General features: G+C 33.0%; 1 protein-coding gene across 6 annotated transcripts in view; it reads right to left on the bottom strand.

Annotated features, from left to right (window-relative positions):
• Nucleotides 1–17,723, bottom strand: part of LOC138939529 (uncharacterized) — a 97,348-nt gene that overhangs the window by 40,658 nt on the left and 38,967 nt on the right. For all 6 annotated transcript variants that reach the window (XM_070307388.1, XM_070307387.1, XM_070307389.1 and 3 more), the window contains exons 2-3: nucleotides 15,390–15,823; nucleotides 8,184–8,324 (exon numbers count right to left, since the gene is read on the bottom strand). In XM_070307388.1, the coding sequence (XP_070163489.1) occupies nucleotides 8,184–8,324; nucleotides 15,390–15,805 (557 nt within the window). In that variant the 5' untranslated portion in view covers nucleotides 15,806–15,823. The remainder of the gene's footprint in view (nucleotides 1–8,183; nucleotides 8,325–15,389; nucleotides 15,824–17,723) is intronic.

Genomic DNA, 17,723 nt, shown 5'->3' with positions numbered 1-17,723 from the left:
CGCGGGTGGCAAACTGCTCGCGGAATCGAATGTGTGCGTGCGCCAACACACGTGAAACACGTACGGGCGATGATTCGCAAACGCGGGCATGCATCGGGGCAATTCGGCCGGCCTCGGCACGTCTCGTGGTCGGGAGAAAGAGAAGGTGGGGGGAGAATTGACAAGCACGCACCGAGCGAGAGCGGGCGCTTCCTCTCCTCTCACAGGGATTCGAAAAAGGGAGAGTGCCGGCATCTGTCGTCTCGTCCGCGAGATCGTTCGCGCGAATCGATTTTTCCCAACCCTGTCGCACAGGTGTTACATCCGTGACGGGGTACAGGGTGATCTAGAACGAGCGTAACGAACTTTGACAGATCGTTTAGACAGAGATCATTCTGAGTAAAAAATGTCATATATAAGCATAGATTCTATTCTCGATATTTACGTCGTTACGGAAGATAAAATCATACGCTTAGTAGGGGAAGTGATATTTAAGAAATTAACATAAAACAAAGGAATGTAAGATATTAGTTGTATGTTTATAATTTTACTATGATTACAGTGAATTTGATAGCAGAATTTTGCATCTTTTATTATTATACAGGATGTCCGACAAGTAAGTGACCAAACGAAAAGTGGAGATAGATTGGGTCAAATTGAGTCGAAAAGGCCTGAACCATTTTTTTTTATAACGCTTAATAAAGGAATTATTATTGAGTAAAAGTCTGGCCAATCAGCGCCAACCTTTAACCGGGCGCACGTCGGTGAACCGTGCGCTGTGAAGTGAACCGTGCGCTGTGAAGTGTACCCCTCCGCATACTATCAGGCGCGCGGTTCACCGATGTACAATACGTCCGCCTAAAGATTGGCGCTGATTGACCAGACTTTACTCAATAATAACTCCCTTATTAAGCGTTATAAAAAAATGGTTCAGGACTTTTCGACTCATTGTCAGTTTGACTCAATCTACCGCCACCTTTCGTTTGGTCACTTACTTGTCGGATACCCTGTATAAGTATTGAAAATAGGTGATTACGAAACAAAGGCTCTTTAAATTGTAATCACAAAAAATAAATTAGAAAATAGACAAATAAAAGAATAGAATCTATGTTCATATCACATTTTCCCAAAAAATCTGTTGAAATTTCTTACACTCGTTCTGGATCACCTCGTATAATACATACACGTCTAATTTTTTTTTATTCAGAAGTGTGAAGTAGACGCAAGGATCTCTATTTTAAGTGTCCATCAAAAGAATTAAAAACAGCCTATTCTATATTATAAAAAAAAAAAATAAATAATCTGGAGAGAAAGAAAAAGGGAAGAAAATATGAAAGAATGATGTCACGTTTAAAAAGCGTCAGATATACATTTTGAAAGAGGAAAAATATCTTTTCCCGACGATAATTCGTGAAAAGAAAAAAATCTTTTTTATATATTTTTACGCTTTTTTCTTTTTTTTTATATTCGTTACAAAATATTATAAATTAAACATAGTCATAATTATTATTTTAAATGCGAGAGTTGAAAAACTTGTTCACGAACCTAAATCCGTCGAATAATGCATATCAAAGCGCAGAATGAACGAGGTGTGAGTGATACTAAGGGAAAGCTAAGGGTTGAAACGTGTTTACTGAATTATTTAGTGGCGATACTCACCGCGCGAATTATGCGACTCGAATTTCCGATGGGGCTCGTATGTTTCAAATGTGAGAAACACGCGCGTGATTGCAAAACGTACGTAATCGCGCGCGTAAAAAGTAGCGATGAGAGTCGATTCGTAAAAAACAAAAAAAAAAAACTATCGTTCAGCTAGCATTTTATACCGTTCTTGCCAGAAGGATTGGTTCGGAATAACTGGTCTCTTAATCGAACGACTACGAGGCAATATCAAACTATCGCCTCAAGACGCTCGTATCATTATCTTATCTTTACGTAATATCGCTATGAACGATAAGCCGTTCATCGAAATCATACTGTCAAATTGCTTCCGATTTTAAGCGACAGTGTATTCCTTTACACTGTAAAAATTTTTCCAAAAATTCAGACACATTTTTCTGATTGATCTGAGTTTCTGAAAGAAATTTCAGACAATGTGTCTTAATCATCAGGGTCGTTTTTCTGAAAGATCAGAAAAATTTCTCTGAAAATTGAAATATGTCTGCAAAAAAGCTGCAGATACTTTCTGATGTTTCAGTCAATTTTTTTTTTACAATTTTATATTACAATTTTTTTGTACCATTTTATAGAGAACTGAAATATCCCAAGAGATTCGTCTTTCATTTTTACTAGCTTTCGATATATTTGTAAACTCTTATATTTAAAATTAATTCTTTTTTTTTAATTTTTGAAATAAATTAAATTCTTTTGTAGTCCTTGTAGAGTTAATGTTTTCCTAAAAATTGGCTTTATTCTATCATTGTAAAACTAAAAACTCTTATATTTATAATTAAATTTTTTTTTAATTTTTGAAATAAATTTTTTTTTTCTTTGTAGCTCTTGTAGAGTTGATGTTTTTTCTAAAAATTGACTTTATTCTATCATTGTAAAACTAAAGCAGTGCGAGCGATGATATAATTTGTATTACTTGTGTTAAATAGAACGTATCTCATGCATACTTGAAAATTAAAAGCCAATATGAAATAAAGCGGATCTTTTTGTAGAGGATTAATCTTGCTCGAGAGAAACACCTAGGTATAATGAGAGAAAGACGGTCAAAGTCATCTTTGAGAATATATAATTACATTCCTGGGGGACGACGCATTTTCCTGGGAATTATCTCCACCCACGCACGTTTCTTTTAATTGTCGGCTACTTATCGCACGGCGCAATCATTATCGTTTGATCCGGTTAAATGGTAATGCTCGCGTCAAGAATATCTAATAACGTTTCCAACATATTTACTTCGCGATGAAAGGTGATACAGGTTACTGCTGGGATATACCAGGTATATAAATATGAAACCGGAATTTGCCCATAGATGGCCCTAGCTGTCAATGTAGTTACCGTCAAACCGCGTCATTGGCGCCATTTTCTTGTTTTGACATCTGATAAAGATTTTCAACTCACAACAATACAAGTTTCATACAACAGCATAGTTTTTAATAGCGTTGAACATGTCGAATTTTGTGCCTGGAAACTACGATTTGCGGACAGCATTGATTTTCTGTTACCATTTGAAGAAAACTGCTGCAGAATCGCATCGAATGCTTGTCGAAGCTTACGGTGAGCATGCTCTTGGTAAATCACAGTGCTTTGAGTGGTTTAAAAAATTCAAAAGTGGCGATTTTGACGTGAGAAACGAAGAACGTGGAAGACCACCGAAAAAGTTTGAAGACAGCGAATTGCAAACATTGTTGGATGAGGATGACGCTCAAACGCAACAACAACTCGATTTGAATCAAGCTGTGCGTGAAAAACGACCAGAATATCAAAAAAGGCAACACAAAGTGATTTTGCTTCATGATAATGCACCATCGCACACAGCAAAACCGGTCAAGGAAACAATTGAGGCGTTTAGTTGGGAAATACTTTCGCATGCGGCTTACTCATCAGACTTGGCTCCATTCGATTACTACTTATTTGCAACGATGGGACACGCATTTGCTGAGCAGCACTTCACTTCTTACGAAAATGTACGAAAATGGCTCGATGACTGGTTTGCCTCAAAGGAGCAACAGTTTTTTTGGCCTGGCATCCACAAATTGTCAGAGAGATGAGAAAAATGTATAACTAGCAATGGGCAATACTTCGAATAAAATATTTTTTATCATTTTCATACAATAAACGTGTATTTTCTATACAAAAATTCCGGTTTCATATTTATATACCTGGTACACGCAGCCATAAAATGTAATTCGGAAGATTTTGCGAAAAAGTATAATCAAGTGTAGATCGAAGATTAAGGATGTGTCATTATGTCGAAACATTGATGAAAAACATGAAAATTTCGTAGACTATTATGAAAGACTTTCTACGAAATTCTATTTCTTTTAAGTATCTGCGCAAAGCTTAAACACAATTCTTTTAACGCTTTGGAAATTATTTAAGTTTAAAGTTTGTATTGATTATAAAAAATATTGCGTATTGTAGCATTTATATTGACAAGTTTGACAAGGAAAAAATTTACTAAAAATTATTTACTAAAAATTGTAGTAAAATACTTATGATAATCCAAAATCTTCCTGTAAATTACGATCAAAGTTTTTGTCATAAATTAGACAAAAATATTACAATTACAATTATTTTCTTTTACAAAAATATTAAAAACTATATTATATTGTCATACTTTAATTCGTTTTATAATTCAGATTTACTTATTTGATTTTTCAAACAGTATAGATGGTAAGAAATATGTTTTTTCTTTAAATTTTGACAACTTTTTACTACTATTGTACAGCCAATAGTTGCTGATAGTCGGATAAGTTCAATATATCTGGCAATAATTAAATTTAACAGAAATTGAAAATAAATATAGTTACAATCGGATTTAACATAAACCGAGCGACACACATGAATTTTAAATTTGATACAAATTTGAATGAAAGATTTAAGATGATATTAGGCAAGCAGATTACAAATCAAGAAAATGCAATCAAGCTGCATTTAGCGCTTAACATTAATACGATTTAATTATTATTTTCATAATTAAGGTTTTTTTAATCTGATATATGTTTCACATCCTTTTTTAGGAACAATTGTATAAAAAAATTTAGCTCGGAGAAATAGCCATATTAATTGACAAAATCTTGTGCAATTAAATATAAGGATTACTTTATTAAATATAAGGATTAGCAAAAATATACATATATATTTTGCATCACTGTCTTCCTATTTTTCATTATTTTAAGAATAGATCAATCTTTTGTACGGAAATATTTTTATCATTTTGAAACACACATTGATCTCTCGCATACGTCGTCGTCAAATCGTACTCAATATCCTGTTACATAACACGATGAACGTCTGTTGAATTAAACGGGGGCGAAAATGCAACTCAATGGATTTTATGCGCGGCGTCGATTTAACGAGTTGACTTGATATTTACGGATGTCGATTTTCGCGCGATCTGGTATTACTCGATGCGTATATACATATGAGTGTTATTTCGGTGCCGGGTGCGCCGGATAATGTCACGTCACGAACGCGCGTGGGCGGATGCAATTTGCCACGATAATCGACTTCCGCGATCGAATCTTTGAGACGCGAATTTACAAGAAGCTCCATCTGCTCATGAAAAATAAACCAACGCATATGTGTTGTGCCATGTTTGATATACTAAGAATAGTATTTATTTTCTCGAATCAAAATTATTACAATTTGTAAAAAATCATAAATTTGTTTAATATTGTTATACGAGTATATATATTATATTATTATTTTAATTTTTAAAATATATATACAGGGTGAGGCATTTATATTGAGACACCAAAATATCTAAAAAATAAAGCAGGATAGAAAGAAATGTTTCAAACAAAAAGTTGGTTGTTCGGTTCTAAGGAGATTGTAAGATGGTAGGGTTGCACGAGATACCAAGACTAGTTTTGGTCTTGTCTTGAATTTCAAGACAAGATCAAGACAAGATTTTAAATTAATTATCAAGACAATACCAAAACAAATTATCAAGATTCTTGATCTTATCAAGAAGCCTTGGTTTTTAAAAAAAGTTATCTAATTGTTCCCGATCTCTGAACGGAGATTTTAATTAATATGGAAATAGGCGAGAAAGACAAAAAATTTTATTGTTAGTAAATAAAAACATTTATAAATTTAAAAACTATAAAAAATTTAAATTTAAAGAGTCTGCGCATCATTATCATTACACACTTTAATGTGACATAAAAATAGCGCAAATTAATTACTTTATATTACTTAATTTATAAAGTTTAATTTCAATACTTACGTTTAAAAATATATCTATCGCTTTTTGTTTTTCTGACAATATTTTATTTTTCATTGCTTTTAATCCAAATAAATCTTCATATGCTTTTTCATGATCTTTCTCCAAATGTTTTTTTTAATCCAGTAGCGTTACTATTTTTCATTTTTATTTCTTTAGTCACATTTTCTTTTTGACATAATAAACATACGCCGATTTTTTCATTGTTTCTTGTTTCATACTTAAAATAAGTTTCCTATGTGCATTGTTTAACTGCACTTACTTCCGAACTTTCATTATCACTTTCGGAAATGTTTGCATGTTCAGCGGAAGAACTTGGTTTAGTTTTTAGACTGCGTCTGCACAATCGAGACGTGAGCATACGTAGTAAAGAACAAACGAAAATCGTGCTCGGCGCTTCGGATAACAGAAGAAATCAGATATACTTACTATTTTCTGTTTTTTTATCAACCTGACAAATAATTTAGTGTTAAATAAAAACTGTTAATAAAAATCAAGGCAAGACAAGACAAGACAAGATCTTTGATATAAAAATCCTCTCAAGACCAAGACAAGATTAAAATTTTCAAGACCGATACAATATTTTTGCGAATATTGTCTTGTCTTGAGTCTCGTGCAACCCTATAAGATGGTGCCATTAATTTGACTTTGGGTGGAGACGCTTCGGAGATTTCAATGTCAATCTTGTTTTATTTTCTTTACACCAATTGATGTCTCTCATTTTTTGAGCTTAAAATATTAAGGTAACATTATTGCAAAATAAATAATTTTATGAGATATTTCATAGTTTATGTAAAATTATGTCGAAGTAAAGTGATAAAATAAAGTATAAAATATCTCGTAAACTATTAAACTTTTGGCCATCATATCCCTATAACTTTTTATGCAGAATATTGCAAGGAATCGATTTATGTAAAAAAATTGGGATGTTTCCATTTAAAAAAACAAGATTGACATTGAAATCTCCGAAGTGCCTCCACCCAAAGTCAAACTAAAATGGCACCATCTAATGACCCCCTTAGAACCGAACAACTTTTGTCTGAAACATTTCTTTCTATCTTGCTTTATTTTTTAGATATTTAGGTGTCTCAATATAAATTCCCCACCCTGTATATAGGGGAAAGTAGGGTAACACCGGGTGCATTTTTGGATTTGTCTTCCTACAAAAAATCTGAGAGTAAAAAAAAATTTAGCCGACTCTTAGAAATATTTAGTGAACCTTAAACTATGAGAAAATAAGGCTAATCGCTGAAAAAAAAATTTTGGTTACCAAGAATAACAAGATTTTGTGGAGAAGTCAAAGTACCCGGTTCTGTCCTACCCTGTAGGGTAGGAAACCAGGTACCCATTTGAAAATATGCAAAACATCGTGTAATTACAAGATTAGTGTAATTAGATTTATTTTTATTAAAATACAATATAAAGATGTATTCTATTGACAAAAATCACAAATAAAGATATCCTCTTATTCGACATTGCTGCAGAACTTCCCTATTTAACTTTTTAACTCTCAGAAAGCTTTTTTTTTTTTAATGGTTTCTTTTTCTGAGCGTTAGGTTTCGTTTCCAACTGCTTTTTGTAAGGACACAAAGTCAAGATAACAGTTCTTCCTCTTTTCGTTATATGAGATGTGTAAGAGGTTTTGCCTCAACACAAGAAAAGTAACAAATATGGCGGTTGTATATTCCGGCGTGCAAAGTCCGATCAAAACTAATATGATATATTCTCTAGTATGTACAGAATGCAATGCTGCACTTACCGAAACAAATGCTCTATATAGAAAAAGTGGACAACGACTCGATTCTTGCCTCGATATCGATCTTTTTTGGGCTAAAAACTTTGAACCTCTATTAAAAAAGAAATATCGCGTGCATAGGGGCACGGTTTGTTTTAAAATAATGATGGCGCCAATCTACAACTAATAACACAAATTAGTCATAGATAGCAGCATTTATTACGAAAAAACAGGGATACCCAGTTTGACCAGCCCACCCGGTTTCATCCAATTTTTCCCTATACGTAACAGCGCCTGTTTAAAAAAATTTTTTTAATACCGTATATAAATTTCAATATTCAAATATAATCGTTCGAAAAAAAAGATTTAAAATAAATTATGAAACTTTTTAATCACAATCTCACAAAATTTACATGCTCGCTGTTAAATTTTAATTTAATAATATAAAATATTATTTAAATATAAGATGAGAGAGAGAGAGAATGCGATATTCTTGATGTGTCAAAAGTATAGATATTAATGCAAAAAAATTTATAAAATTTTGTTAACAACTTCATGATTGCTACTTACTCAGTATCAGGCACAGGTATCATAGGAGGAGGTAGACGGCCGTTGTGGTCCAGGAAATGATTGATCTCAGGTTCCTCTTGCACTGGTGTTTCGTAGACGAGGGTTTCCACCATGGATCCTTTGCTTGAGCCAAAGGATACCCTAAACAATAATGATTCTTGATAAAGTATCAGTAAGAAATAAAAATGTGCATAGATGTAAGTAAAATAATTACATAAATAAACAATCTAAATATTCCACATAAATAATGAAAATAAAAATCTAAATAATAGCTGAATAATATCTCGATTTATCTCGGGCATCCTGTTATTCGGCACGCGATCGAAACAGATCGGACGACTCATACGCGAAAAATGTTCGCAGTAAACCTCAATTTTCTATCGCGCGACCGCAATCGGTGACCACGGAAGTGATATCAAAATCAAAATCACGATCGGATTACGATCGATCTATGTCACATACATACACACGTACGATACTTATTTATCATTCGTCCTGGACGCAATTCCTCGATCAAGAGATTACCAGCCTCGTCCAGTAGATGCTGTGGTCATTCACAAGTTGTATTTTGTCTTTATTTATATTAGGTGTTTCTGCGTCTCTTCATTTGCCTATTAATTGGGACGCCGAGTTCAAGCATCAAATCGTATCTATATTTCGCGAGAGAATATCGAATAGCTAGTCCATGCGCCATTCACTTCCAGCATTTGCACTAATAAGATAGAAAAGCATTAAGCGGATCACCGGCGCTGCGCAAACCGGTTTTACCCGGCTTATTATTCATCGCTGCAACAGAGTTAATCCCGCAGCCGGATAAATTTCCCGACGCGATTCGCTGCGTTCACCAAGGAATCAATTAAGTCACCACGTCGCGAGATATCGATAAATTGCGCCGCTCGATTTATCGCTCCGATGACAGTACAAGTGATAATTGGCTTTCTTCTTTTTTTTTTATTTGTTCATCGAATACAACGTTGCGGCAATATTAAGTTTCGTTTTCTCTTTAAAGATGTTTTGGCTGTACAATAATAATGTAAAAAACTGTCAAAATTAAAAATAAATATTGTACATATTTCTTACGTTTATACTATTTGAAAAATCAAATTAATAAATCCGGATTATAAAAAGAATTGAAGTATCACAAAATAATATGGTTTTTAATATCTTGGTAAAAGAAAATAGTTGTATTTAATATTTTTCTTATTTATGATAATAACTTTTGATTGTGAATACACCCTGAATAATTTGCAGAAAGAGAAAGAGAGAGAGAGAGAGAGAGAGAGAGAGAGAGAGAGAGAGAGAGAGAGAGAGAGAGAGAGAGAGAGAGAGAGAGAGAGAGAGAGAGAGAGAGAGAAAGACATAATATTTTTCTACAATTTTTAATAAATAACTTTTAAACGAGTAAGTGGATTTCAATCAAGTTTTACATAAATATTTATTAAAATTTTCTTAATATATACAAAAATTTTTATCTCGTTAGTAATATTTTTTCCTTATCAAATTTGTTAATAAATATTACAATTTTGCGCGATTTTCCATAAGAATCAATACTAATTCTAAACTTAAATTTTTATTTAAACTTAAATAATTTCTAAATCGTTAAAAGAATCGTGCTCAGGTTTTGCACAGATACTCAGAAGAAATAGTAGAACGGTCTACGAAATTTTCATGATTTTGTCAATATATAATATATACATGCACTGTAAATACATTGTAAAGAAACTGACTGAAATTTCTGAAATGTCTGACTTTTCAGACATACTTCAATTTTCAGATATATTCTTCTGATTTTTCAGAAAAACAACTCTGATGATTAAGACTGATTAAGAATAATTGCATGAAATATCTTTCAAATATCCAGATTTGAAAATTCAGGCAACAATGTGTCTGAATTTTTGGAAATTTTTTTACAATGTATATATCTAGATAATTCTTTTTTTTTCTATCATCGAAAATAGTTGAAATCATTTTGTATCGCGAGAAATTTCGAAAAATACAGTTGATAAAAATTCGAAATATATTGCCAACTGCGTACATTTGTCGCGAATGCTGGTTCTAGGTTCTAGTCTGCGCTAAAACGAGTCGCAGTAAAGTGCTGCCACGCGTGGCCGTTTCTCGCAACTAGAATATGTCAAAGTCACATGAGTATTGAGACGACAGAGCTTATGGCATATATAGGTCTCTGTATTTTCATTACGCATCTCCTGCGTTTATGGTAGAATGAATCGACATATGCAATAAATTATTATATACAAAGTGATTAAAAAAATACAATATAAGACAAATAATTTTGGAAAATATACATGGATAGATAAGAATGTAAATAAAATGCTATTTTGTTTTAATTTGTAAAAGAAATCTTTAGCAATAGAACAAGTATTTTATTAAAGTTTTATCAAATTTTAAATTAATCGAATATAAAATCTTTTTATTAATTTTAAATTAATATTTAAAAAGATATATAAAATAATATATACAGAATTTCTCACAATCGCGAGCGCGTTAGCATTATGACAGTATATTTTTATATTCTTTTATTTTATTGTCACTCGATATCTTTAGGGTTTTATTCTATTTCGTTTCAGAATCTTTCTACTTGATAATGTTGTTTCTTGATGAAGAAAAAAGGACAAAGTTAAGATAGAAATAATTATCCAATTAAATATAAATTTTATTAGGATAAAAAAATAATTTTCTTTAACACGATTGAATTTAAAATCACTCGAAAATTTTCAGCATGTATTAAGCGAACGGCGGGATTTTGGCATTATTATTAGTATGTTATTATAATCTTTCTGAGATTGGAAGAAAAGGTCCGGCCGTGATACCTGGGCTAGATGGAGAATTGAGGTGGGTCGGGGTCGAGGTCGCCCGGCTGGCAGCCTCCCATCGATCTGACTCCGATCTGACCTCCGAATTCGCTTTGATCCATGAAGGCCGCCGGAACGGAAGTATCGTCCCTTTTATCGTAAAGGCGACACCTCTTATTTTCTACTTCACTTCCTCTAGGGTAATACAGTACCGATCAATTTCTAATCATCTAAGGTAATGCATCTCAATCTTCTTTTCCCTTGCAGCGCATTTCTTAAACGATCCAATTTTGAATTTAACATTAATCTAAGCACATCTTTATAACTAATGCTGAATTTCTGTAAATAATCGAAAATGCACTTGAAATAATTCATTGAAAATTAAACTACAATAAGAATTTTAAATTCTCAGAAACACATTTATTTCGAATAAATCGTATTTTTCTTGAAAATAATACTATTCCTAATCAATTCAAGGATGTTTAAATTCGAATGATCTCAAGAATGCGTAAATAGAGCAACAACGAAATTTCCTATATTATATTCAATGAAAAAATTTATTTAGAATGTCTATTTTTGCTCGATCTCAGAAGAATTGCTGCGCCGGACTACGATAATTTTTCTCTCACGGCTTATAAAGTATCGAACGCAGTGAGCCGCGACGTCAGTCGATTAGCGAGGGATATAGTCTGGGTTTTGCTGGAATCGATTACGGAATCCCACGGTTCTCGTTTGCTATAGAAAACACTTTCATTTCAATCTCTTCGCGCTTTGACACGCGCGCGTTAACGACTATTATTTAACTTTTCATAGAATTACTAATATTTACTATATATCTACAAGAATCGTAATATCAAAAATAGAGAATTTTGTAAATTAAAAAGAGAAAATTATAAAATAGGATTTTATTATTATTTTTTTTTATAATACAGCTGCCATTTTGTAGAATTTAAATATCATTTAAATTTATATTAAAAATAATTAAAATAAATTAAAACGCATTAAAATAAATTGAGAATAAATTTTATAAATATCTCCTAAAAATAAAATCTGTGCCATCTCGAAAAATTAAGCAAGAAAAATCTAGATGCACATGCGCAAGAACATTCATACGCTGATACGCTTGCAAAAATAGACGCTAAATGCGTAATGGTGTTTTCTAAGTACGCAACAGCGTTTTGGCAACGGATCAGGTCATACAGTTCCTTTTTAGAATGATTCGAACATCGTTGCCAGTATTATTACGAGATTGGCATAAATAAACGCTCTTTTTTCAAAGTGCATTAAAATCTATACTATAATCTGTGCTTTAGATACTTGAAGATATGTTTTCTTCTGTAATTTATTCGTCAAGAAGTATTCAGAATTTTTTCATTCATTTTATTACCCCGCGAAATATTTAGAACACAATTTTGTAATTTTCTCACGTATACATATATGCGTACAATAATGTACGAGAATGGCTTTATCATAAAATGTTATCAGAGACACGGTAATTAATTAAATTCGCGATATTTTTAAACGCGCTAAACAAATATGCGCGCAGCTGAATAATTAGCATCGTGACGATAAAAGCCTGCACATTATGAAATCTATTTTTATAGCAAGAAGTTTCATTTTTGCATATAACAGTTTGACAAAATTGCTATTCTTTTTTTTTAAACGCGCTTCTAATTTCCTTAAATTAATTTCAAGTTATAATTATGATTAGAATTACAACTTCAAGTTACACACACACACACATACATACACAGAGGGAGGGGGAGGGGGGCTAGACCACCCATACACCCCTTTTCTTTCAAAAATTAAGCATTTTAGAGAAAAATGTTTTGAACAAAAATTGTATGGTTTTGAGGGGGACATAAGATGGTGTCATTGGTTTGACCTTGGATGGCATCGTTAAGGTCAAGTCAAGGACACTTTTAATTTCTTAAATGGAACTCCCTATTTTTTATTGCATATCCTTATAGCTTACCTTGAGAGTTTTCCAAAACACTATAATAAAGTATTTTTCATTAAGTACTTTTTGAGTTATTTTATATTTTAATCTGACATATTTTGATATAAAAAATTAAATATCTTGTAAAATATTTAGTTTTCGATAATCTTTACCGTAATACTTTTATGTACAGATTAATGAGTTTTGAACAAAAATTTTTCTCTAAAATGCTTGATTTTTGAAAGAAAAGGGGTGTACGGGTGGTCTAGGACACCCTGTATATATGAAAGAGACATGGTCTTGTCGAGACCGCAATGTTTTAACTGATCTCTCGTCAAGAGATCAAAGTTAAAACATTACGGGCTCGACAAGGCCAAATCTCTTCCTGCTTCACGTTACTTCACGCTAGTTTTGCACTTGGTCACTTTGTGCTATTCCGTGTCTCTTATTGTCTCTTGTCAGGATTATTAAGTGCACTCGGAAGACAATCCCGAGGTATCGTTCGAGCGAAACATCACTCGGTGCATTACGACGCTCCGTTGAAGTCTCGGCGAGGCTCTGACCCTGACCTATCCCATGTACAAATGTCGTAAAAGTCTCGTACGGGTTGCGAAAGTCAGCTTATAGAATCGATACACAGCGACGATCTGTCTCTTTCTCTCTCTATTTCACTTTCCTTCCCGTTCTCGCAAACAGGAGGAGTTTACCCGACGTACAAACCCGACGAACTCGTGCGCTTGCATTCGCGAGACGGATAATTGTGGGTTTTCATCGGCAGAGTCGAGTAGGGCGCATATTCATCGAGAATCCGCCCCGAGAGAACGCGCGGTTTAATCTTAACATTTTCTCGAATATTCCAATAAGAAACGGGAACGATGTCTCGGTTCCGAGAACCGAGAAGATTAGATTTCAAACGGAATTCAACATGACGTAATATTTTTTTGACAACACCGAGGTGTCTCAACATAATTAAATTTCGCACCGATTCAAAGTTTAAGGATGTACTGCCTATACAATCCCAGACAAAACAGTTACTTTAATATAAAATTAATGAAATTCTATCCTTTTATGAGTTAGAATATGCACTATATGTGCTCGTATCGTGTAAAGAATTTAAATAATGCCAGTTAATATGATATTTGGCACTACAAATGAATATATTTGCACATTTTGCAAATTTTGTGATCGTCAGCAAAAAACTTTTGAACGTGAATTTCACCTAAAACTAACTGTAAGAAGCGAAAAAATCGGCTTCAGGTTTTACACATGTGTTCAGATAATAAATAGAAACTAATAAATAGAAAAAAATTAATACAATCTATTAAATTTTTAGAGTATTGTCAATGTTGGAATGTTAACATCAGTATATCCTTAAGATGATTTTTGAGAGATCTAACTTTGTTTCATAGGATATCCGAGATGTCTAACCAATGTAGATACTTCACTGTTGAAAAATTTGTTCTCTCGTTAAAAAATATATCGGTTAAAATTTTTGTGATACATATTTAATACATTCATGTGTTAATTTAACACATTGATGTTGTATTAATTGAACTCGAATTAATTGATTATTAAAACAATGTAAAAATAACACAATACACATATTTCTAATTTTACACAATAAATATGCTCTGTGTTATTAGTGTCAGGATTTACCTAAACTTAAAATTTACAGAAAAAAAATATTGATTTTATTTTGTAATAAGAGTAAGACTAACTACAGAGCGTCAATAACATTTTTTCAAATTAATTTTATCATTAAAAATATGATGATTTTGCACAAAATTTATTTCAAATTTCTATGAAGTTTATATTCGTATTTTGAGTTGAGATATTAACATAGTATTAGTGTCACCATTTATAACATATCCGTGTTAAATTAACACAAAAATTTGTGTGGCTCGTTTGGGACATGCGATATATGTACAGAGTGTGTAAAAAAATGTCAACACCCCGGAATATCTCGAAAAATATGTTTTATAAAAAAATGTTTCAGATAAAAGTTTAAAAAGATTTAAAAATACAAAAAATAAATAAAGATTAGAATTTAAATAGATCTATTTACTGATCTTATCAGTTTGACCTTGAATGGTGTCGCCAAGGTCATCTTGAATTTTTTAAATAAAACCTCTGTTTTTTATTACATATTCTTATAGTCCTTCTTGAGACCTTCTTAAAAATCTATAATAAAGTTCTTTTCCATTAAGTATTTTCCGAGTTAAGAGGCTTGAAAGTATAGTATTATCCGAAAATGATTTTTAGCTGACCTCAACAATGTCTATTTAAAGTCATACTAAGATTGCTACTTAATGCGCCACTTAATACCCTACAACTTTTATTTGAAACATTTTTTTCAAATCTCGAAAATAAAGCATTTTTGACGTTTATACACCCTATATGTTAGATTCAACACAAATTTTCCAACAGTGTTGTATTCTTAATTAAAAACCGACTCACCTTTTCAAGCTGGCGTGCTTCGCACCATTCAGGATTTTGTTCTTGCGCTCGCTGCCGGCAGTGCTGGCGTCGCTGTCGATACTATAGAGGCTATCGTCCTTGGTGACTCTGTTGGCGTTGTGCAGGGTCGACTTCCTCGCGGTATTGGTGACGGTGGCGATGGTGGTGCCGTTGTGCTTCGGGCTCTCGATCGGTCGAGAGACTGGATGAGGGGAACCGTGCCGGATGGTAGGATCGCCGGACGAATCCTCGATCCTGGTGGAGACGATCATCGTTCTAGTCGCGTCCGCGCAGTTCCTGGGCGACGTGGTGCTCACCACGGCAGTGCTCTTCTGCAGCTTGCCGGTCGCGTGATAATTGTTCTGCTGATTGCTAGGTGGTGGCTTGTCCTCCATCGGCAACATGTACGACAGCATCGTCCCTTTTTCCTTCACCTGGGCGCGCGAAGGCAAACACACGGATACGGAAATTCAGTTACGATACAGCCGGGAGGAGGCTGGGAAGTCATTAACCGCGCGGCACGATGGTGAGAAAAATATGAAGCGACACAAAAGAGATCAATCGAGGGTCGTCAGAGGCGGATAGAAAAAGTATACCGTTCGCGATAATAAGAGCATGACGGCGAACCGGTTGATTAATGCTCTGTGAGAGAGACGCAATTAGATAGTTAATAATATGCTACTCGAAACAACACTGGGAGAGAGATTTGGATAATGCTTTGAATCAAACGCCAACGATCGAAAAAAGTTAAAATACTGTATTTATATATAAAATGTTTAGAAGGAAAAGTCAATATTCTGGGAGATGATGATATCGGTCATTTTAAGTAAAAATGTTCAGATAAACGAGTGTCCTATTTCAAGTGGTTTCCGAGATAAAACTGTTTGAATGTATACAGTTGCAAAATTACTGATAAAAAAAGAAATACTACATATTGTTTTTAATTTATTGTTCGAGTGTTACATTTTTTATTTATTATTATTTATTTATTTTTTATTATTTTTTACTTATTTTTTTTATTTATTTTCATGGGAATAAGGCACTCGTTCATATAAATATCTTTGCTTAAAATGACCGATACCATCATCTCCAAGAATATTGACCTTTCCTCCTAGGACACCCTGTATATAAATGTATCTATTTCATATCGAGTCTTGAATATTACTAAAAATTCTTAAAGCATCAAATATCTGTGGATGTGATAAATTTTTGAAAAAAAAAATAATTATGTAATTGAACACTATGGTATATATTTCAAAGAAGAATTATTTCACTAATCAAATTAATTCTTCAAAAATTCCTTAGAAACATCTTAATAACATTGAGACAAAGAACTGCATTATAAAAAAAATTTCAGCTTTAGATTAAGTGAAGAATAATAAAAAGAGGAAATTTTCAACATCTTTCGCACATCAATTTTCACACCTTGGTAATCTGATAAATCAGGAAGAAATACTGTTGTGAGAAATTTAATCGAAAACATTGAGCTGTATACAAGATGTCTACAAAAAAATCTTGTAAAAAAATTCCCTGATTTTCCAGGTATTTTTGTACAAAATTCCAGCTAATGAGAATATTTAAAAATTTTTTGCTGCAATTTCTTAAAATAAGTTTTTTATTGTACACGTTTTTTAATGCTTTACATTCATACGAAGCAAAAACACAAAGCCACTTAAGTTTCACGTGCTAGATTTACAAATGTATTGAAAAAAAACTGAATAGTTTTCGTTAAAATGTTTAACTTGAATAACCTCTTTCATTTTTTTATAACTAAAAATAAAAATAAAAATTATGTACTGCGTATTCAATATTTTGTTAAGACATTGAATATATATATAAACAGAGATAGATATATATTTCAAATATATTTTAGATAATTATGTAGAATAAGGGCTTTTCTAAATTTTGACAAATATAATCAGATCTCTCGGTAAAACTCTTTGTTGTGACTCTAACAGTGATAATCAGTCGGGAGCACCTGTCCCCCATCACTCCTACCCCCCAAAAAACCGAAAAACCACAAAAATTACCAAAGCAAAGCGAGTTCCACCCTACAATTGTTGTATGGATGGGAAAGTATATTCGTGGACACAGTGGGGTTCGCCCCCGTACGGGGGGGGGCTCTACTTCCAGAAGATATAACCTAACCCAAACCTATTTCTGATTTAAAACTGAAATTTGGTTGGGTTAGGTTATATCTTCCGGAAGTGAAGTCCTTCCGTAGGGGAGGGGAGACTCACTGTGTCCACGCATATACTTTACAAAGCAAAGCGAGGTCCACCCCACAATTATTGTATGAATGAAAAAATGTATGCGTGGACGCAGTGAGTTCCG

This window comes from Polyergus mexicanus, unplaced genomic scaffold (assembly GCF_030449975.1).
Source record: "Polyergus mexicanus isolate NDT 795.1 unplaced genomic scaffold, iyPolMexi1.0 SCAF_14, whole genome shotgun sequence".
Lineage (NCBI taxonomy): Eukaryota > Metazoa > Arthropoda > Insecta > Hymenoptera > Formicidae > Polyergus > Polyergus mexicanus.
The sequence above is the reverse complement of the archived record's forward strand: the minus strand, read 5'-3'. Positions and strand labels throughout refer to the sequence as shown.